Genomic DNA, 21,494 nt, shown 5'->3' with positions numbered 1-21,494 from the left:
CACGATTTTCAAGAATTTTGTATACATCGAATAGAATATTATACGCATCTAAACAGCTAGGTATAAGTTTTGTTTACGCCGCAGTTTCAAGCGACAGACCTGCACGAGTTTGAGCGTCGATATAAAGATATCCCTGAGCGTCGCGACGCCGTGACGCCACACCGGCCGTTGGAACGTCATTACAAGAGGGAGAAAACGCGATGCGCAGAAACTATGTATACATAAAATGAAGGTATAGAGAAATAAAAAAAAAACATACACGTAAAGCAAAACCAAGGGATTTTTATTTAAATGTAAGTCGTAGTCTCGGTGGTAAGTATCTGTCCACTAAAAGAGAAAAAATCCTTATACTTATAGATGCAGCGCGTCTGTAATTTAAGCTGACAGGTGTAACGAACGCTAGGTTTGATATTGAATTTACGGTACAACGGACGGACGTGTAACGCAATCCAATAAATCACCTTTCATCGGCAACGAGAAACTTCTCTGCGTGTACACCGATAGACGTTCTAAAATTTCTTGCAATACAAAAATTACTGAATCATCTCAGCGAGGAATCCACGCCTCGGGGGTCGTCGAGACCCGCGACAGACAATGACACGACACTGACGCCAGGGCACGTGAATTATTTCCCAGGGTGAATGAATCCTATCGATCTCTCACGCGTTATGACTCATTTCCCTCCACCCCACGTTCCACGTCCCATTCAGAACCGCAACCGTAAACCAGCCCGGTATGAACTCTGTGCGGACGCGTGCTTTTTACCCCTCTACGGTGTATAGAGTTACCCCGTATCACGGAGTTCGAGCCCTGCAGAGGAGAGGGTGACGGGGTATGGGAATTAAGCTGGTATTCGGATAACGAATAGCTGCTGCAGCCTCGAAATCGGTCGACGACGAACGTGACAATTACTCGTAGACTCGTTACAAATGCGGGTACCTGTGAAGAATTCTGCAGCGCAATCAGTTCGCACGATTTTGCATTGATCGAACCGCCGGACGAGTGGTATAAACGACGTGCTACTTCAACTTGGCAAAAAAGATCATTAAAACGGAAAACGTTATAGAACGAGGTGAAAAATTTACCCACATGAGACTGCGGGTGAAATGGGAAAAGAAATCTGGCCCGTGCGAAGAGGAATTATTTATGCACACGTACCAGCGATTCTTCGAGCGTGATGGAAAAAAGCATACCTACTTCGTACACGTATGCCCGGTACCTATGTTTATGTATGTACATCTACTCGTAACCCGACGATGCTTATTTCGATCGATGGAAGCGAGACGGATACTCGACGGAAAATATAGGCACGACTCTGAAAAGTGAACAAGTAGAATGCAAACTCCGACGTACGTTATACGTCTCAAAGTTACGCAACTCCAGCTCTGGTAATTTTACGTTGTCACATCGTGCTCGACGCTCTACACCGGGAGTAAAACTCGACTAAAAAAAGAGTCGCGACGTTTTTACAGAAGTAATTATTATTATTCGTGAAGCGGTGGATGTTCAAACGCGGGACTGTAATTTATTTTTATTCAACAAAGTGGTACGCGTTACGTGACAATCAACCGAAGCAGCTTCTCATGTGGACTCGGATTCGTTGATTAATTACTGATATCGGTCTTTGCAGGAACGATCGGACGTATAATACGCTCGTTATCTATAATCCTATCAGTGACGGGCGGTGGCTCGGACTTTCCGCTTATGATCAAACGACTAATTAGAGTAGCGGCGATGCGACGTATCAAAAGAAAGGCGATAAAGCAGAGGAACTTTTGACGGGAAGAGAGAGACCGCGATTTATTCATACATAATATTTTTTTCCCGATTATCGAACGGACAGATGCGAAAGTACTGATCGGTTTCGTCTGTGATATTTTTATTAATTTTTCCGTCGTTCCTCGTCGTTGATTCAACTATGCGTATCCCCTCCTCGCTTAATCCGACTTAAATATTTAAAACTGTATCCCATATCGCCTGCAGATGCCTCGTGCAGTATCGACTAGCTGACTGTGAGCCGGTGGTGACGTCATTTCCGGGATACAAGAGACGAACCGAGTTGACAAATAATCACATGTACGGAGTCGCTGCGTTATATCAATGCCGTTTATTAGAGAAGCGCGGTGAAAAAAGGTCGTTAAATTAGAGTAAAGTAGAAATAGCAAAAAAAATAAACCAATTAGTTATGTCACGTTTCGCAGTTATTCTTAACTGTGTGGCTTCCATATTGTATTTCTTAATTCTAATGTAAGTATTCCTGTCGACACAATATTGCGAGATATAAATGAGGGCCGTAATGTTAGACGTTCAAGTAACAAAATATTCTTTATTTACATGAACGTAAGGCTATATGTGTGTAATAACGTAAGAAATAAAAAAAAAATGTACAAGTAATAATAACATTTCACGCGTCCTTCTTAATCGAAATATGTATGAGTTGATCGTATTTTCTTCCCTCGTATTGAAATTCGTTATAGTTATTATCTCTGAGGTGCCATGTTAAAATGTATGAAAATTACTCGAGTTAAAACCGTAGTGCACGCGAAAAATGATGCGAGAAGGGGTAGTGGATGAAAATAAAATAAAAATGTGATTGAATATCACCGGTCGGGTATTTCTGCATACCAGGTATATACCTATAGATATAATGAGAGAGAAACTGTTATGCGATGTCAGCCCGTTATACGATAAAAACAAATACGTCTATATGTATGAAAGACGAGTTATTCGCATCCGATGTATGCTTGACTGTCTCTTGCCTGGAGCGTAACAACTACGTCCAATTAGCCGTAAATTATACGTCGGTACGGGAGCGTATCCCTCTGCTTAACACGTAACACAAGAAGGTAATAGTAGACAGTATCCGATGAAAAATTGTAAACGATAACAGGAGATCGAGCGATCTCTCGCAGCTTTGCCAAACGGTATGTCAGTATGTACGTAATCATGTAAAAATGAGTAGTCGAACCTAAGGTGATAAATTTCATGCCACTGCGACACTTATTTGCAATAGTTTAAAAAAAATCGATTGAGGAATTGGCCCTCCAGTCTTGAATCTATCAAAGCGTCAAGCTTATTCTACCGCGATCTTTATTTATGGATAGTACTAATACGTCGACTCTTTCCCCCAGACTAAGAACTTGACCTTTCAGTTTTCCAATTGGCAGAAGGCCGTTTGTGCCTACACCTATGTCTATGAATGTCCCAAAACTAGTCACGTTTCGAACGGTACCTCTCACCCTTGTGTTAACGCATAAATCGTCGATGCATCGAAAATTATTCATGAATAACGGTGCTTCTTCTCTGATTCTGATGTCTTCCCCTTTCTTCATCGATAATCCGTTTATAATGATATCAAGCGTTGTTTCGTTGGTGTCCAATTGTTTTGCCAAAGTTTTCCGGTCACAGTTTGCGTACGACGTGACTTTTTGAACGAATTCATCCGATCCCAGGTCCGTCAAGTGGCACCCACAACCCTTCAGGAACTGTTTGGCTACATCGTAAGATTCCGGGTGAATCCAAGTCTGGTCCAAATACACCAAGGAATCTTTTCTCGACGACGCGTCCAGCAGTGCAGTTTCAGGTAAAATTCTTATAAAACCGGCGCATTGCTCGTAGGATTTTTTCCCGATACCAGAGACTAACAGTAGCTCTGATCGGTTTTTATACGGGCCACACGTGTTACGACGATTTATTATGTTCGTTGCCTTTGCGGCGTTCAGTCCAGCCACTCTTCTCAGGAGACAATGCGACGCTGTGTTTATGTCAACACCCACAAAACTCACCGTCTCCGTTATCACCTGTAACATTGTAAAATTACAGATCTATGAATTTTCACGTTTCCCTCCGGAATTACAGATCGATACTGTTGTACATCAAATTTTGTCTGTGAACATGTGTGAGTGTGAGTGTGAACTTAACATACACTCTGAAAACTCCCAGTAATGTCTGACACCTAAGCGGTATGAAATTACCTGACAATGAGTATCATTACTATCATTAATTTTTCGAAGCCCAATTAAAAATTATTCAGAAAATTTTTTTAATTCCTTGAACACGTGATTTGTGTAACATTGATAAATAAACTATGTTACATTTTATAACAAGATTGGTTTTGAAAATAAATAATATACTATGCAATATCATAACTGTACAGCTTAAGCAGAACGTTTCTTTCGCGCCCCTCGTTCCTAAACTTTTGAATAGAACAAATGTAAATGACAATGCGAAGTGCAGAAAAAATTCGAATATTTCAACAATCACGGAAAATTCTCCGAAAATTTTGTGTTTTTTCAGGAAATCTCTAAATTTCCTCTAACTTTTCTGTTCACTGATTTTTCACAAGCACCAAAATATGACCCCCAACTTTTTTCATAAATATTGATACTAATTATTAAGAATAAGACCAAACCTCGCCCAACGTGAGCTGCAGCTGTTTTTCTGGTAAATCGTGCTGGTACATTCCAACGCCCAGATTTTTTGGATCTACCTTAACAAGTTCAGCGAGCGGATCCTGTAATCGTCGGGCTATGGAGACAGCCGAGATGATATTCGGATCCAGATTTGGAAACTCCGACTTAGCTTCGGTGCTACAGCTATATATTGAGGCACCACACTCGTTGACAATTGTGTACGAAACATCGATAGGATGAAACACTCCAGCCTGAATGAGATCGGTTAAAAATTTTTCAGTTTCTCTGCAACCAGTCTCACTACCAACAGCTATCACCGTGCAGCGGTAATTCTTAACAAGATCAACAAGGACCTGGACCGAGTGTTTCTGAGACCTGGTATGCGGATATATGGTTGCCGTTTCCAACACGTCTCCGCACTGCGATACCATGGCCAATTTACAGCCGTGAGTAAAACCCGGATCGATACCGAGAACCGTTTTTCCTCTGAGAGGTGGAGTGAGAAGTAGTTTCTTCAAGTTATTGGCAAAAACGTTGACAGAAGCGCTCTCTGCTTTCTCATTCAGCTCATGCCTCACTTGACGAGTCACAAACTTTTTGATGAGCCTATTGTAAGCATCGTCGAAACTCTCATTGAGTATATCATGATGAAAACTTGAAACTTTTCCGATAGAGTTATACTTCCTCAAACAGCGCTCTCTCAATCTGTCCTTGAACCAATCTGGAATGATTATCTTGACACTTAAAATTTTCTGTGATTCACCCCTGTTTATTGCTAATATTTGATAATCTCTGATGCTCCTTTCCGACGCTACGAAGTGAAAGTACTTTTCGTATTTGTGATGATCCTCTTTCTTCTGTTTTACGTCATTAGCCACTTTCAATGTACCAGCAGATTTTGACTTTGTCGACTGTATGTTAATAACCACTTTCTTTCGCAGCTCGCGAATTCCCTCAAAGGTTGTTTTGTCCTTACTTATCACCTCTGCGATGATATGCATAATGCCCTGTCTCACCTCGTTCACATTTATCAAACCATTTCTGTCCGTGTCTATCAACGAAGACAAACTAGGCACCACTTTGCCCAGCAGAACAGCCTCGCTTATCGGAGCCAAGCCCAGCTCCTTGGCTCGTTCAGCCAAAGAACGTTTCGCCCCAGGTTTGTAAGGTGCATAGATAGTCTCAAGTTCCTCCAACGATTTAGCAGCTGTAACAGCAGAGTGAATCTCTGGATTCCACTTTCCAAGTTTATCAATAGTTTTCAGAATAAGCAATCCTCGTTTTTTAATTGATTTCAAACTATCGTACGAGTTCTTTATGCTTCTCAATTGTTCCGGTTCCATTCCACCAGTCATTTCCTTTCTGTACCTCGCTATGAACGGTATTGTGTTATCGTCCTTGAAAAGAGATATCAGATTTTGAGCAATTTGTTTGTCGATTTGATTAAACTCACTAAGATAATCAGGCTCGGACCATTCGGTGTGTACATTTTCACCAAAATTGTCAGTTTGACCAGGACCTTTACTCTCTGATTCGTCTGTGGAAAGAAATTCATCCTTCTTGTTGACAGCCGATAGTTTTTTCGAGCTAGCTCTTTCAACTTTTTTTGCCTTTTTTGCAGCAGTTGAAACATCGGAACCTTTTCTTTTTCTGTTTTCAGCAGAAATACTCGCCTCAGGTTCAACATTCTTCTGAACTCCATTATTGTACATATCCTCATTGGTTTGCTCGTGTCCTGCACCAGTCTTGTTGTTTAATAATTTTTTCCTCAAATCCAGATTCCCAGCGATGCTCTTTCCTCCTGTACTTTTGTCCTTACTGATTGCTTTAGCACTTAATGCATCTGTATCAATTACAGATGTTTTACCGCAATGTTTCGATCCTTTCGCTGCCCTACCAGGAATACACTCAACTTCGAAATCTGAATCTTTGGATTTAGCTTCATTCCGTTTGCGTCTAGTCTCCGTTTCTATTTCGAATACGTCATCCAATGTCTCACTGGTAATAAACTTTGTTCTAGACGAAGATGCTTCAATTCGATCTTTTTTCTCACCGAGTATTTTGCTTGATTCTTTACTTGCTCTACCTCTGACAGATCTAACCTGTCTTTCCCCTTTCATGTCATCGTTGTACTCAGCATCGATTGTTACTTCACTCTTTTGCTTTATCCTTTCTAACCTTGCTCTTGCCTCAGTTCTATTTGTGCTATCACTTGGTGCTACATTTCTGTCTCTAGTAACGGCCCTACGAGCAGGTTTATCCAGATCAATCACGAGAAGCTTTCTTATGTCTCTGGATTCTCCGGACGCCTTAGGAGATACGTATTCAACTTCACAATCGGAATCATCTTTTCTTCTTTCAAAGGTAACGTCAAGATCATCGTCTGAATCTATTTCGTCATCGATAACAATGACAGTGGATGTTTTTGGGCGCAAATTTCTACTCATTTTCTCACATATTTTACCCTAAACTTGTTGATTGTAATGAAAATTAACAAAAAATAAACAGATTAAACATCATTGAAGACTGAGGTGTGAATATAACTTACAGATAACTACGTATATCTCTATTTCGTTATCGTGTTGAGCTGAACAAAATTTTATGTCTATAACCTTCACTTGATAATCGGAATATATGACTATTCCCATGAAATGCTGTGAAACTTTTCGTGTACCATACGCCGTTTTACCAAAGTTTGTAGCGTTCTTAGATCCTTTTCAACGATTAAAACTCGTCTTTGCTAGGGGCATTCACGTGCATATACATACGTACAGTGTGAAAATAGTTTGCGAATCTTGAATATTTTCACATTTCACACTTGTCGACATGCTTATACACCCGGGATTCTTTTTACATCAGACTTTTCAACTGTAGACAATTATGTGAACCATGATGTGAACGAATCCCCTGCCGGCTAATCTGCGTCAGCTGTGTAGAATCGAGTGGTTACGATACCCTTCACCCTTTGAAACTATGGAGACTAGAGTATATATATATCAGTGAGAGTAAAGGAGTGGACACAGCATAGGAGAATAAGTAGTAACGGCGTCCTCAAAAACCCGTCCTTCAATTAGTTCTCCGCTCTGCCACTAGCATCGCATGGGTCGAAAATATCGTAGATATGTGATAAGATTAGTCCACACGATGAAAGTGACCGATCCGCGCTTTCGCAGTAGAATGAAAAGTGACGAACAATGATAGTATATTGGAGGTTAAGGAGACTATTTCAAGAATTGTCAAAACTTTTTTTTCATAAAATTAGGGAACAAAATTGTCCTGAGCTTCTCTCGATTCATTACGCGAAAATGATACATTACAGATTCCTAATGTTTCAGCTTATTTTTATTCAACGAAATTTGATACACCCATTTTAATAAACATAATAAATTAATTAACACTGCACATTAATAACAAAAAGTTTTACACATGTAAACATAAGCACTGCACGAATTTTGACACATTGAGGTTAGGAAATAAGTAGCAACAGTGTGTCTGATCTAAATATATATATATATGACTACGATCTTTTTGATCGCAGCGCCGCCGTTTTAGGCCGGGATTTCGTGTACATTTCTGAAGCACGCTGTGTCCACTCCTTTACTCTAGTCTCCATGCCCGAAACAGTCAAATTCAAACCTAACCTAAATCAATATAACCTAGAATTGAGTCTATGTGAGCAGAGAGAATTTTCGTGATCTTAGCAATGTAACGTAACGTTTGATTACGTCAACGTTGAAAAATAATATTTATACGAAATATCACAACTCACGATGAGTAATTCACGACGATTCTTAGACGCAATTGTTAAAAAAATTAACAAATTGCCAATTCTGAACAACGCTAGTTCAGCAATCGGAAACGCTACTGAAAGGGCCCAAGTGAAACTATCCAGCGTACAGAGTATTGCTACTGAAAAATACAATACCATTGTTAAGGTATGATTTGGGGAAAAACAAAACAGCTCTGCTAAAACTATGTAGTCATTGTTTTCAAAAACAAATGAATTCTTATTTAACACTCATCTTTGATTTATTTTTACTATTATAGAATCTTGGTGATCGGTCAATTAAGAAAACGTATTTTTAGTTAACGTTTCGACCCGGATATGGGCCCTCCTCAGAACGATTTATTTTTTAACTGTCAAGAATAACAAAAAGATTTTTTATAAAATAAATAATAGTACTAGAAGTAATCAGACTTAAATATTGTAGATGTAATACTCTTAGAGCTATTATATATTATTGATTAGTAAGAACCTTATGATTAATTGAAAAAAGGATGTCTTTAAGTGTTATTTACCTTTTGAATTAAGTAAGTGGACTAAGATGTAGTCGAATTCACAATTACAATTGGTGGAGACAGTGTTCTTTTGAGTGACGTTAGACAATGTCAATCTTCAAGTTATTTTATATGTGGAAGTTAATGGTTGGAAGTCATTAATTAAAATTATGATAAATAAATATATATAATATATAATAATATATAATATATAATATATAATAAAATTAATTCACAGGTGTCAAAGAAGTGGAGGTAGGCTCTTTATAATTAAGTTCCACATGTCTAACGAAATATTGTTGGTTGAACCAATTGAGTCAACAGGTGAATAACGGCTGATGGGAGAAAACAATGTAATCCAGAGTGAAGGTGAACCTATTATAAACAATTATACAGAAAAACAATAAATATTTTGTAAGAAAAGTTATGTAGAAAGAACTGTATAATGGGGACAACAAATTTTTTTGTATGTAGTTAAGGTTAAACAATATTTGTTGTGTTGGCGGTTTGTAGTTTGTAGGGAGTTACACAGATCATATCCAGCAATGTTTTGACTCCGCAATATTTAAATTTAATAACGATACTTATGCACAACAGTTTGGTTTGCCTATGGGATCTCCTCTCTCCCCAATCCTGTCAGAACTGGTCATGGAAGACTTGGAAACGTCTTGCATTAATGATCTTGGTTTTGATTTACCGTTCTACTTTCGATACGTGGATGATATTCTTACTGCCGTTCCAAACGAAAAAATAGATCACACCCTTAATATTTTTAACCGGTACCATCCGAGATTACAATTTTCTATCGAAACAGAAGAAAATAACGCCATCAGTTTCTTAGACCTATTGTTGATACACAACAATAATAATATCAAGACAGATTGGTTTCACAAAAAAACCTGGTCACAAAGATACCTAAATTTTAATTCTCACCATCCTTTGTCCTTCAAAATAGGCACCATCATTAACCTAGTTGACCGAGCTATCAAACTAGCCAGTACAGAGTTCCAGGAAAAAAACCTGTCGCTCATATACAATATACTTAGATGGAATGATTACCCTCATGGCCTATTACACCAACAAATTAATAAGAGACGCACCTACATCAACAACATACCTGACAATAATATTGACTCTACTCCCGCTGAGGATAACAATAGACCCGCTACTACATATATCCCCATCCCATATATATCTGGTCTATTTGAGTCACTTAACCGCTTATTCGCCAAATATAATGTCAAGTTTGTTGGAAAAAATTCAAAAGATTTACAACTAGTTTTTGATACAGGAAAAGACAAGATCCCCATGGGCAAACTATCTAATGTCGTGTATAAAATACCATGCAATGATTGCAATCAAGTCTACATAGGTCAAACTGGTCGACATCTCAACACTAGAATTAGGGAACACCAACGCAACATACATGAGACTGAAGAATGTCACACAGCTCTAACGAAACATAGTATCGATAAACAACACAAACATCCTTTGTGAAGAACACAATTATTATAGAAGACTGTTATTAGAAATATGCAACATTGTAGGTCACACCAATTCTGTTAATCTTAGACAAGATGTTGAACATTTAAGTAATATTTACAAACCTCTAATCTCCGCCAACACAACAAATATTGTTTAACCTTAACTACATACAAAAAAATTTTTTGTCCCCATTATACAGTCCTTTCTACATAACTTTTCTTACAAAATATTTATTGTTTTTCTGTATAATTGTTTATAATAGGTTCACCTTCACTCTGGATTACATTGTTTTCTCCCATCAGTCGTTATTCACCTGTTGACTCAATTGGTTCAACCAACAATATTTCGTTAGACATGTGGAACTTAATTATAAAGAGCCTACCTCCACTTCTTTGACACCTGTGAATTAATTTTATTGCTCAAAAGACCTCCTTTAATAACCTTTTCACACAATGCCATACTGACTGTGAAGAAACATAGTTCTTTAATCTTTTTAATTAATGACTTCCAACCATTAACTTCCACATATAAAATAACTTGAAGATTGACATTGTCTAACGTCACTCAAAAGAACACTGTCTCCACCAATTGTAATTGTGAATTCGACTACATCTTAGTCCACTTACTTAATTCAAAAGGTAAATAACACTTAAAGACATCCTTTTTTCAATTAATCATAAGGTTCTTACTAATCAACAATATATAATAGCTCTAAGAGTATTACATCTACAATATTTAAGTCTGATTACTTCTAGTACTATTATTTATTTTATAAAAAATCTTTTTGGTATTCTTGAGAGTTAAAAAATAAATCGTTCTGAGGAGGGCCCATATCCGGGTCGAAACGTTAACTAAAAATACGTTTTCTTAATTGACCGATCACCAAGATTCTATAATAGATTACATACGAGGTCCAGAATTCTTATTCATCAGTTTGATTTATTTTACATAAATGCATGTGATATGCAACTTTTATTCATTTATTACATTCCAGCAAGTTAATGGAGCAACGATAATTCAAGATGTAAGTTCGCCACAAAAATTACAAACAATAAGCCCGTTGCCACAACGTCTTGTCAATTGGTGGCAATGGTATCAGCAATTGACAGGGATGGATAAAGTTGAAATAGCAAAGCATCATGTCATCGAAGTGCAGAATCGATTATTTCAGTGCCAAGACAAGCGGAGAAATCTTACAAATCAGGCAAATATAGTAAATGAGAAATTGAAAGAAACTTACGGCGAATTGGTACAAACCCGACGCGATGATCCAAAATACGTGCAGCTGACTATAATGGAGAACAAGGGGTTGCAGGAACAATCCAAAATCGGTTTACAATTGAACATGTTGGAAAATGAGGAAAGAGATCATTTCACAGAGCTAGCTACGGCTATTAAAGAATACCACGACAGCCAAGCAATGAATGCTCAGAAATACAAGTACATATCTATTCTTGCATCTGCGTTTTTAGCTATATTGTCCCTGAGCGGTTCGATGATTTATAACAACAGGAGAATAGCTGATGTTCGTAACGTTATTGCTGATGCACAGGAGAAAAATGACAAGACGTTCAAACAATGTTTTCATTCCTTGCAAAATGATTCGAATAAAAAATTTTCGCAAATCATGTCAATGCTGCAAGCCAAAACCACAGCTGACATCACTACTCAAACACCTAATAATCGTGCTGAATTAACTAAGGACAACTTTGATACCGTAACAATTTCAAATAGCTACAGCTACAAGACAGTCGGTATTTATTTTGGTGCTATAGCTCTTGCCGTATACATTATGCAACAATTAGGCAGATCTTAAATGAGACCTTGAACTGCAAGTGATAGTTTTGAATGAGCTGTTAAGTGTCAGAAGCCAAATTCAAGAAATTCATACAAATTTTCTGTAGTGAATAAATATAAGTGTAAAATTTGTTCTATATTATTTATTAGTATTTAACAATGACCTGCATGGTATTTTCAAAGCATTTAATTTATAACTGTATTGTATAATATGTATAAACTATTATAAGTTTGGTATAAAATAATCTGGGATTATAGCAGAATCAGCCTAAAAAGCGTAATTATCAATAAATTCATTATATCGACAGTTGACGTAGTTCAGATTCAATAAGCTCGAATTCTTTCGAAAATCATGAGTAACGTGATTGAAGATTTTCCATCAGTAGTTCAAGAAAGATAATGGTGTTGTCGACTTCATGTCTTTAATAAAATTGCCAAGCAGCCTTGCAATTTTTGCTAGTCAAAATTTTACTTTATAATTATGAGAACAGGATAAAATATAAGCATTTACAGGTTTAGGGTTATTTTACTCATTTATTTTCATTTCTTTCAAATTATTCACTATGATTTATGGTATTATAATGTATTATTATTATTAATATCACACTGTTATTGGTATACAGGTTTTAACAAATATGAAAATATTAGCATGACATAATTCTAGACAAAGTCGAATGATAGATAAGGGGATATAATTCATATTATTGCTGCTTATTTGTGAAGTCAGAGAGCATTTTTACCGTATTATTCAGAGTATGAGCTGACTCCGCATATAAGGCTACCAATAATTCTGAGATAGTATTTCAGGTTGTCTTAGTTACCTGAACATTAGACAGGTCCCTGTATAAGCCCAAAACGATTCTGGTAGGTGCTGTTAACGTCAAAAAAAAAACCTTTGCTTATATTCGAAACAATAAAAATTCATTCGCTTTTGGAAAATAAATTCGGATAATTTTGCAACGTAAAACATAAATGTGCATATAACTATGTGCACTTTAAATATACGTTTAATTGTTAATTTTTGAATTTTTTGTGTGCCCATCTCATGCAGCGACCCATTTTTGTAAAAAAAAGAAATCTTTCATTGGTATTTTTTTTTTGTGTCCATTAAATTTATGTTTCAAGTATATTTTTGAATTATCTAATCGTCCCACTTTTTCCATTCCATGCCATCAGGAGGTTTTCTTTCCACTTGTTTTTTAGCAACCTCTTCCCAATTTGTACTTAATACCGTTCCACCAGATTCTTGCTAATTGGGAAGAAAGGAAAAAATTTATAGTAATTAAGTATTGCATAATATTAACTAATAGTAGGGTGATATTCTGATCTTTTCGTCTATCGCAATACAAAGCAAAAAATTACTTACAAAGGACTTGTTCATGGCACGTCTAACTTCATCGGAACCATCTCCGTAAATTTTTTGAAAAAGGGTGTTCAGAGCAGCCTCCCCTTCAGGCTTTTCCTCCTCCTCTTGTTTAGCAATTTCTTTCTCCATTTTGTCCCAGTCCTTGGACTTTTTACTTGAGCTTGGATATTTTGGAGGATGATCAGCCTGTAGAAATTCTACAAGAATATAAAATTAACGTGTGTCCTACATTTTCTTATTCAAGGAAGAAAAATATGGAAAGGACATACCCCGTGGTATCGGTTGAACTGTGTCCTCGATTTCTGGATTACCTTCAAGGACTGTCCATCTCAGACCATCACGTTTCTTCAACTTGATTTCTATTTTTGAGGGGGCAACTTTGTATGAGCATTGCTCAGTGACGAGGTGATGTGCCAAATCAAGCTCTAAGCTGTATTCATTTCCAGATGGAAGTTTTGCCGATACACTGAGCTGGGAGATTAAAACCAGAGTTATTAACCAAACAAACTCTGGTTGACTCCATCTCAAATCATGCGGGCCAGCGGAAGCCATATACGATAATTACTCGTAACTGAAGTATGTTCTGCCTCGCCCAAAATAAGCAGAGATGTATATTTAATTATTACCCAAATAAATTTTTCACGCCAGATGATGATTTTTTAAAATTATAAGGTAAATATGGGTTTGTTCTGATATATGGTTAGATAAGCTCCTGAGTAGTATAAAAAATAAAGAGGCCTCCTCCATTGAATATAATTCAATTCTTCATTTCCCTGTAGATGCGAATTCCTGGAAAAATAACAATATCAGATCTTGAATTTCGTAGAAGAATTTGTGAATCGATTTGCTACTTGAGGTGTGAAATTTATTTTTCATCCGGAATATTTTGAGCAAACACGCGAGGCCTACATTTCACTGCTATAATTATTTTATTCTATCATTCTTTCCAATTTTGCAAGATAAAAAACTTTATATTTTCTTTGTGTTTTGATAATCAAATTCATTATCAAGTTGATTATCAAACTGGTTATCAAAACGCAAAGAAAAGAATAAATAACAATGTTCTATGTTGCATTGAAAAATGCTTCTACGAAATTCAAAAACTTATATTGTGGTTGTTTCGCAGAAATTTGCATCTGCAAGGAAATGTAGAATTAAATTATATTCAATGGAGTCCTCCTTATTTCTAATACTACTCAGGAGAGTGTCTAACCATGTAAGAACAACAGCCAAATGAAAATAATTAAAGACATTAATATCTCGGCAAATCTTAATAAATCGATATTGCTATTCGCATGGTATACTCCCTACCAAAACCTATTAAATCTTTCGAAAAATCGAAACTGGATTTTTGCAGAAAAACGACTATGTTTGTTTTCAAATCACTATACTTTTTGCACTTTTGCAAATTTTGTGGATTTTGATATCTGATTCGACGGAGTGTGAGATTCTACGTATTCCGAAACATGAATTTTCAGAAAAGCTCTGAAATGGGGAAATTGGCGGTTATTTTTCGAAAATAATACGTTAGATATCAGAAAAAAACCCATATTTACGTTATAATCTTTAAAAATCTGTATCAGGCGTGAAAAATTTATTTTAGTATATAATAATAAAATATGCGCGTCCGCTTATTTTCGGCGCGGAATAACATATTTCAGTTACGAGCAATTATGGAGTATGACGTCCGCTGGCCTGTATGATTTGAGATGGATTCAGCCCCCTGTGTTGTTTATTCATGACCCACCGTCCTCTCGCCATATTCAACTTTTACGTCCTGTGAATGTTTCGCAAGAATCGTCACAACGACATGAGTTTCGGTCTGATACCAATCGTACTTAATTTTAGGCCCCGATATCTGTAAAAATGATGTTTCAAGAAAAAGAGAAAATGTTAATCGAACCGTATGAGGTTACGTGCGCTGATGGCTGGTACGTGAAAATATTCAAACTTATCACCCACGCACAGCTGGCTTTCCGTTTGTAACCGGAGCATCTCCGTTTGTAACCGAAGCATCTCCGTTTTTAACCGGAGCACCTCCGTTTTTAACCGGAGCATCTCCGTTGGCCATTGATTGACCTTGCATTTAGGAACGATCTACCACCTTAATTACAATTCAAAATTCACAGACGACTAGGAACGCGATGAAAGGCGATAACTAACGAAATATGAATGTGGCTCGCTGGTATCAAGTACTGGTTTCTTCTCGAAAAAAACATGACACGGATTAGTTGCAGCGTTGCCAACTTCAACCTCACGCTGATCCGTAGCGGGGAGTCGATAAATCCGTGAAATCATGGGCGGAAAATTTGAAATCCTCAAACTTATCCGTTGTCTGGTAAACATTCAAATTATCATAACTTAAAAGTGTATTAAATGATTAACTATATGGAGTAATATTTTTCACTTTTCATAAAAGCATTTCGACATACTTTATATAAACTTATTTTGGATAAACTTGCATTCCATAATTACGATACCAAACTGAAGATATAGTGGTGCATCATGTGGTAGCATTGATCGGAGCTATTTATTAGTAACTGCACATCTAGTTTTGGGTTACAAAATTTCTTTTATTCTCACAAGAGGCATTCAGTCAGTTACAACATAAATATTAGGTACAAGATATAAAGTAAAAGTACATTTCAATAGCAGGTACGATTTTTCATCACAGTACAGTTTATACTTGCCCATTTGGCATAACGTATTTACCACAACTTAAACTGAAAATTATACTTGCCCATCTGATCTGTACCAGTTTTGAGGTTATAAATGTTTAATAGTACTTGCGATAGAAGATCCAACAAATCTAAGTAACTGAGTTTTCCACTATTATTAAAGAAATTCGCTGATCTACTGCGAGTACATGTACTTGAGAAAACGAAACAATCCGAAGTCAGGTACTTTTGGATACGAACGCCCATACGAGCGCGCGCTTTCTCATTTGCACCGCCGAATATATCAGACCAAACTGCGTAGTGTTGGCAACGCTGATTAGTTTAGCTTTCTGAAGCTATCAGCATGAAGACTAGCTAGTATTCAGCTCAGTCTTCATGCTATCTGACACCACACACGCATTGACTCAAGGACTTGAGATCAACTATAATGAATATCTAATATGCATAATAATGTTTCGAGCAAAATTATGAGAAATTTCTTGTTTTAGAAGTCCTACGTTCTCTTATACAACGTGATTTCACTTCAATCGATTCGTAATGTTGCGCCATATTAAGGAAAAATTAAAACTAATTTTTACCGTGAATTTTTCTTTTCTTTTTTATACTCATTGGGCATTATTTTGTCATTGAAAAAATATGGATTGTAATGACAGGACATTGGCCTTTATTTTATCATTAAAAACATATTGATATTAATGACGATAGAACGGTTAAGGAATACCGTGCAATAGAATGGCAATAATAAAGTATAAGACCACTGGTTTTTTCCCTACCTAAACTTTTAACTGTTGAAAACATTCTGTATATTGCACCAAATTGACGATCTGTTATTACGGTTATTCGTTTTTTCCGTTAGTTATGAGTAACTCTGGAAAACTAAACAGGTAATTTCACAGCAATTCAGGAAGGTAATTAGGAATTATTCAACTGCAAACTATAAACTCGCTTGTCAGTTATTATATTATATCAGCTTACAAATATTTATTACACAAATAAAAATGAGTATTCAAACAGTTGTTGAACATTAAGTGAATTGAATAGTGAATCTTGTATCCATTTTTTTTAGGGATAATAAATTTACACAAATATCAGTGATTCAGGATTAGTATATTATTATAGCCTCAGGTTCACCTGGTGCGTTTATTGACTCACTGTGCTAGGGAAAACATCCCGTGGCACTAATATATGGAAATAAAAGTTTCACACGTGTTTATCTTAGCATTATTCAACTTAATATCACTAGCAACACCCTTGACTTGCGCAGAAGCCAAAGAATCCCATTGCCATGCAGTTTCCAATTATCAAGTATATTAAATTAAATTATTAATTACATTTGCGGAAATATCTGTAATTACAACTTCAAGGCATACTTCAAGCTCCGCAGATGCTTATATTATTACACGTCCGACAGAAAGTTGCCGTAAAATTAATATAGACTACCAGGAGCCTATTTTTTCTCACTCCAATTTTTTGTGAATCTCGACCGCAGGTTATAAACAAAACAATATTTATGGAGAAAATTAGATCTATTCAAAGAAAATATATGTGTACAGTTTCAGACCTCAAACTATGATACTGATATTCAATTAGACAATTTCTCATACGCCAAAATTAGATTTGCATAAATTCTATAGCACATCCAAATCTTGCATTATTTTATAGGAAGGCATTGTTTTTTGTTATTCCTTACAGTTTCATTGAATTACACTGCTGACTTTTCCATAAAACTCTAATTACTAAATACTTGATGTATTTATACGAAATATTGGAAGATACCCAGCAACTAACAACATTTCCTGATATAGAGTATTAGATGATGTGAGAGGGCACAGATTTGCTATCTGAGCTATGATATTTTCAACTTTTATCAAATCTCGCGGATTATTTCAACCATTACGGTTTTGAAAACTCCCCCTTCTCTCAAAGTAAATCGTGAATTATGAAATTCCAGTCATTTAATACTGGCAATGAATCATTTGTGCAATATCGTCGTTAGCATACAATTATGAAAAAATTCATGTATGCAATTTTCTTGTATAATGTACTGTACATATAAACGTTAAACATGATTTTGATTATAGTTTCAAAAAATATGTTTCCTCTAATTAGTTTTCAGCTCTAGGACGCTAAACCCCTATGCTTCCTCTTTATACGAGCGTATGGTCCGATTTCTGGATCCATCACAAAGTCGTAGAGAACGGAAACCCACGAATTGTGTTGTGGGAGATCATCATAGAATTCAGGAGCGATGCGTTTCACCTAGAATTGTATAGAAAGAATATACACACTATTTCAATGCTCTCACTCCTACCGAAAACAATTTGTATAACAGACTACAATTTACATAATCAAAACAATTTACAGGATAGTTTCCTTCGATTTCTTAACTGTTTGTACTTATTAATATATAATATAGAACTCCATTTTAAGACATAGTTATAGTTTTACCTCAGGCAATCTAGAGCCAGGAACTGAAGGAAAATCGTGATGCTCATTGTGATATCCGACATTGAATGTAATGAAGTTTAGTGGTCCGTAGTAACTATATGTTTCAAATCCTTTCTTGTACATGTAATGTTCAGATATGAAATGTCCAGCAACTGGATGCAGCCCCATTGCCATAACTGAACCGAATATAAAATAGACCAAGACTTTACCACCTGAAAAAAATCAGTTCTTGTTCACCAGATATAATTTGGTATTTTCATAGTCTTTGAAAGGAGAAATCAAGATTTGCGAATTCCATAACAAAGCTGTTACGTTTCACGTGTTTGACATCATTATAACGTTGTTAATAAAGCGCATACATACCTAAAAAGTACCAAACAATCGCATCAAATATCAATTGAATAACTAAGTTAATATATTCCAATGTCGTCGGAGCCTTAGGATATGTTACCAAAGGCCTGAAGGCATAGAAAAATGGTTGCAGTAACACCCAACAAAGCTTTCCAAAAGTTGTGCAGAATAGTTTTGCTTCAATGAGAGTAGGCAAGTCAGTATCCAACTTCTCGTCTCCTTGATACTGATAAAATAAATACGTTTTAATTGAATAATAATAAATATGAGTATACAATTGGGAAGTTGCATTATATTTGAAAACTATTTTCATTGAAAACCTGAATATTTTCTTATGAAAGAAATATTGATACAGCAGAATCCTGCAATTCAATGTTGGATAAAATATTCAAAATTTCTACAATAATTAAAACCCACCCGATGATGTTCAAGATGATACTTTTTAAAGCTGATAGAGACTGGGATTCCAATAGGCAAATTGGCAAAGAAGCCAAATATTTTATTTGCTAGTGGTCTAGCGTGACCAAAAGCAAGATTATGTGATATTTCATGTATAGCTGTAACAGAGAAACGTAGATTATAACTGCAAGGAAAAAACTGACAAAAGAATGTTTGAGCGATCTACGATAAAAATCACGAATATTGTATGTTACAACTCGAGTTTCACTTGAACAATGGTCAGTGTTCTTGGCAATCAACCCAATCAATCTTAATGCAAATAAAAATTGCCATGCATCTCACTGTTAGACTAACACTACCAATTAGATGTGCATTGCTGCAAGTTGATAAATATCAATATCAATACAGTGTAAACTATCAACTTTATATGAAGTTATTTCAAACGATATCATATTTTTTAAGCTCAACTTTCATGATGATCATCTCATTTAATACATTAATAACTTATTAACATTTTTAGAAATTATCTACACTGGACCAGCTGGCAAGTCATTAGTCACAATGATAAGGATTGGTTCTAAATTTATATAATGGATTTGACGTTTAGTAACCAAGCAAAGTATGATGTATCACACAGTTATTTCAGGATCAAATTTTCAGTACAGTAAAACCTCAACTTTGGTTCAAGCTAACAAGATATAGGAAAAAGATTACGAGATAATAGTCGTTGATAACAAGCTGTGAGTACAGTCACGTATGAATATTATCTTGGCCATAGATAATAAGCATCCACATGGCATATATTTTAGATAGTTACAGTAGGATCGATCAAGGCAATATAAGGCAACGGATTGTATTTTGCAGAATATGAAACATTAGCCTTTATTTGTTCATAAAAGTATAAAGTAGAAAAAATAATTTCACTTACCAAGCATAAGCGAATGATTAATTACTCCGCCGAAACAGTAAGCCACTAAAAAAATCATCGGGTAACTCAGATCCTTAATGATAAACATCGATGCAAATTGTACTAGAACCATGGCAGTAACAACCCATTTAAAATTTGGATCGTACCCAAAAAGTTTCTTTATTTGTGGATATTTTTCTGTAAAAAAAATGTTTAAACAATTCTTAATAGAAATGTGGAGGGAAAATAACAGGACTTTTTCCTGAAAGAACAGAGTTGGTCAATTGAATATGCAAATACTGTTGAATGGTGATTCAATATAAACATTATGTCATATGAATGTACAAAAACGTTTCCGATGTAGTTGAATTCATTCAATTTTCATTTTACTGCAATTATTTTAGCTGGGTGAAATTGAAACAGACAACGTGAAAGAAAATTAAAGATTGTGAATATACAAGCTTTAACATACCACGGATTTTTTAAGAATTCAGGATACATCTTATGACACTTGTATCATTCACTGTCAATGCAATGTGATGAATGAATATTGTTATGCACCAGTAAAAGTATGTAGGAACTGGTGCAAAACTGACAATGATTAACATGCACTGATGAACTACAATTTGAATGTGTCACATCCAATTGATATTCACGACGATACTCAAAGAGTGTAAGACGGGTTGATCATGACGTGAAATAGAGAAGCACACATGTAATTACTTGGATGGCATAGATGCACACATGACTGGTTGATATATATGGGTAGAATAAATGACGATAAACTGTCACGTGTATCCCATATATCGTTGAAGGCAAATAGCAATACCGCGTTTAACTCCGCGGAGCGCAATTGCGATAGGAAAATTGGTGCGGTTTTATGGCTGGGAGTACGAAATGATAATATGCATATCTCAATATAGGTATGTATTCATATTAACTAACCCAGTATTATTTTTCGTCTGCTAGCGTGAGGCTCCTCCGTATAAACCCATTCAAAATCAGTTTGCGATACTCGTTGGCCCATTTTGTACTTGTAAGTTGAATTTTTGCTAAATTAATTTAGATAACATTTTTCACCGCCAACTGCGTGCCGAGGAGGGATGCCGGTGTTTGTAGGCGCGGTTAACTCTGGTGATCTTGCAACAACTCACGCCGTCGACACTAGACAGTCGACACTGATCCTGGCATTGGGGGCCGCAGTAGCGCTTCAAGATTGTGACGCACGCCGGACGTTGATCTACAACCAACTCAAGTAATCTCAACGGGGAATAGAATCAATTCGTCGTGCATAGAAATTAAATTTATAATTATAAATACTGCTTTAAAACACTCAGATTTTCCGTGGACCGCCTATTTACAATATCATAATT

General features: G+C 36.1%; 4 protein-coding genes across 8 annotated transcripts; 1 reads left to right on the top strand and 3 right to left on the bottom strand.

Annotated features, from left to right (window-relative positions):
* Nucleotides 1-2,312: 2,312 nt before the first annotated feature.
* On the bottom strand, nt 2,313-7,416 carry LOC124180195 (S1 RNA-binding domain-containing protein 1). The gene is made up of 2 exons (XM_046565389.1): nt 4,412-7,416; nt 2,313-3,800 (listed from the first exon to the last, which is right to left on the bottom strand). Exons 1-2 carry the CDS (start codon nt 6,857-6,859, stop codon nt 3,060-3,062), a joined length of 3,189 nt encoding a protein of 1,062 aa, XP_046421345.1. The 5' UTR covers nt 6,860-7,416; the 3' UTR covers nt 2,313-3,059.
* Nucleotides 7,417-8,024: 608 nt separating this feature from the next.
* Nucleotides 8,025-12,853, top strand: LOC124180207. Of its 2 annotated transcripts, none has more exons than XM_046565426.1 (2): nt 8,025-8,347; nt 11,170-12,853. In XM_046565426.1, the coding sequence occupies exons 1-2, from the start codon at nt 8,183-8,185 to the stop codon at nt 11,989-11,991; spliced, it is 987 nt and encodes a 328-aa protein (XP_046421382.1). In that variant the 5' UTR covers nt 8,025-8,182; the 3' UTR covers nt 11,992-12,853. The 2 variants fall into 2 exon arrangements, 1 of the variants encoding a protein (XP_046421382.1); XR_006870225.1 differs by lacking the exon at nt 8,025-8,347 and adding an exon at nt 10,559-10,813 and having other exon boundaries at nt 11,170-11,311.
* Nucleotides 12,854-12,983: 130 nt separating this feature from the next.
* On the bottom strand, nt 12,984-15,580 carry LOC124180214 (protein SGT1 homolog). 4 transcript variants are annotated; one of them, XM_046565438.1, is made up of 6 exons: nt 15,389-15,580; nt 15,301-15,333; nt 15,086-15,196; nt 13,608-13,809; nt 13,339-13,535; nt 12,984-13,221 (listed from the first exon to the last, which is right to left on the bottom strand). In XM_046565438.1, the coding sequence occupies exons 1-6, from the start codon at nt 15,422-15,424 to the stop codon at nt 13,114-13,116; spliced, it is 687 nt and encodes a 228-aa protein (XP_046421394.1). In that variant the 5' UTR covers nt 15,425-15,580; the 3' UTR covers nt 12,984-13,113. The 4 variants fall into 4 exon arrangements, with proteins under 4 accessions (XP_046421394.1, XP_046421396.1, XP_046421395.1 ...); XM_046565440.1 differs by having other exon boundaries at nt 15,397-15,579; XM_046565439.1 differs by having other exon boundaries at nt 15,305-15,333; nt 15,397-15,579.
* A 1,524-nt stretch (nt 15,581-17,104) lies between these two features.
* On the bottom strand, nt 17,105-21,469 carry LOC124180208 (sphingolipid delta(4)-desaturase DES1). The gene is made up of 6 exons (XM_046565427.1): nt 21,067-21,469; nt 20,143-20,319; nt 19,233-19,372; nt 18,828-19,041; nt 18,465-18,676; nt 17,105-18,275 (listed from the first exon to the last, which is right to left on the bottom strand). Exons 1-6 carry the CDS (start codon nt 21,146-21,148, stop codon nt 18,135-18,137), a joined length of 966 nt encoding a protein of 321 aa, XP_046421383.1. The 5' UTR covers nt 21,149-21,469; the 3' UTR covers nt 17,105-18,134.
* Between the last annotated feature and the right edge of the window lie 25 nt (nt 21,470-21,494).

The sequence above is a fragment of the Neodiprion fabricii genome, chromosome 4 (assembly GCF_021155785.1).
Source record: "Neodiprion fabricii isolate iyNeoFabr1 chromosome 4, iyNeoFabr1.1, whole genome shotgun sequence".
Taxonomy (NCBI): Eukaryota; Metazoa; Arthropoda; class Insecta; order Hymenoptera; family Diprionidae; genus Neodiprion; species Neodiprion fabricii.
Note: the sequence above shows the minus strand (reverse complement) of the source record. Positions and strands in the feature narration are given on the sequence as shown.

Bases quoted from the DNA above. Each gene is read 5' to 3' on its own strand.
- LOC124180208 (XM_046565427.1), bottom strand. From the start codon at position 21,148: ATGGGCCAACGAGTATCGCAAACTGATTTTGAATGGGTTTATACGGAG. The intron at 20,320-21,066 runs GTTAGTTAATAT...TTTTTTTTACAG, and splicing joins CAGACGAAAAATAATACTGG to AAAAATATCCACAAATAAAG. The intron at 18,276-18,464 runs GTAAAACTATAA...ATACAATTCTAG, and splicing joins CTGGCTCTAGATTGCCTGAG to GTGAAACGCATCGCTCCTGA.
- LOC124180195 (XM_046565389.1), bottom strand. From the start codon at position 6,859: ATGAGTAGAAATTTGCGCCCAAAAACATCCACTGTCATTGTTATCGAT. The intron at 3,801-4,411 runs GTTTGGTCTTAT...ACAATGTTACAG, and splicing joins TGCAGCTCACGTTGGGCGAG to GTGATAACGGAGACGGTGAG.
- LOC124180214 (XM_046565438.1), bottom strand. From the start codon at position 15,424: ATGCAAGGTCAATCAATGGCCAACGGAGATGCTCCG. The intron at 15,197-15,300 runs GTGGGTGATAAG...TCATTTTTACAG, and splicing joins AAACGGAAAGCCAGCTGTGC to ATATCGGGGCCTAAAATTAA. The intron at 13,810-15,085 runs GTGGGTCATGAA...TTAATCTCCCAG, and splicing joins TTGAATATGGCGAGAGGACG to CTCAGTGTATCGGCAAAACT.
- LOC124180207 (XM_046565426.1), top strand. From the start codon at position 8,183: ATGAGTAATTCACGACGATTCTTAGACGCAATTGTTAAAAAAATTAAC. The intron at 8,348-11,169 runs GTATGATTTGGG...ATTACATTCCAG, and splicing joins AATACAATACCATTGTTAAG to CAAGTTAATGGAGCAACGAT.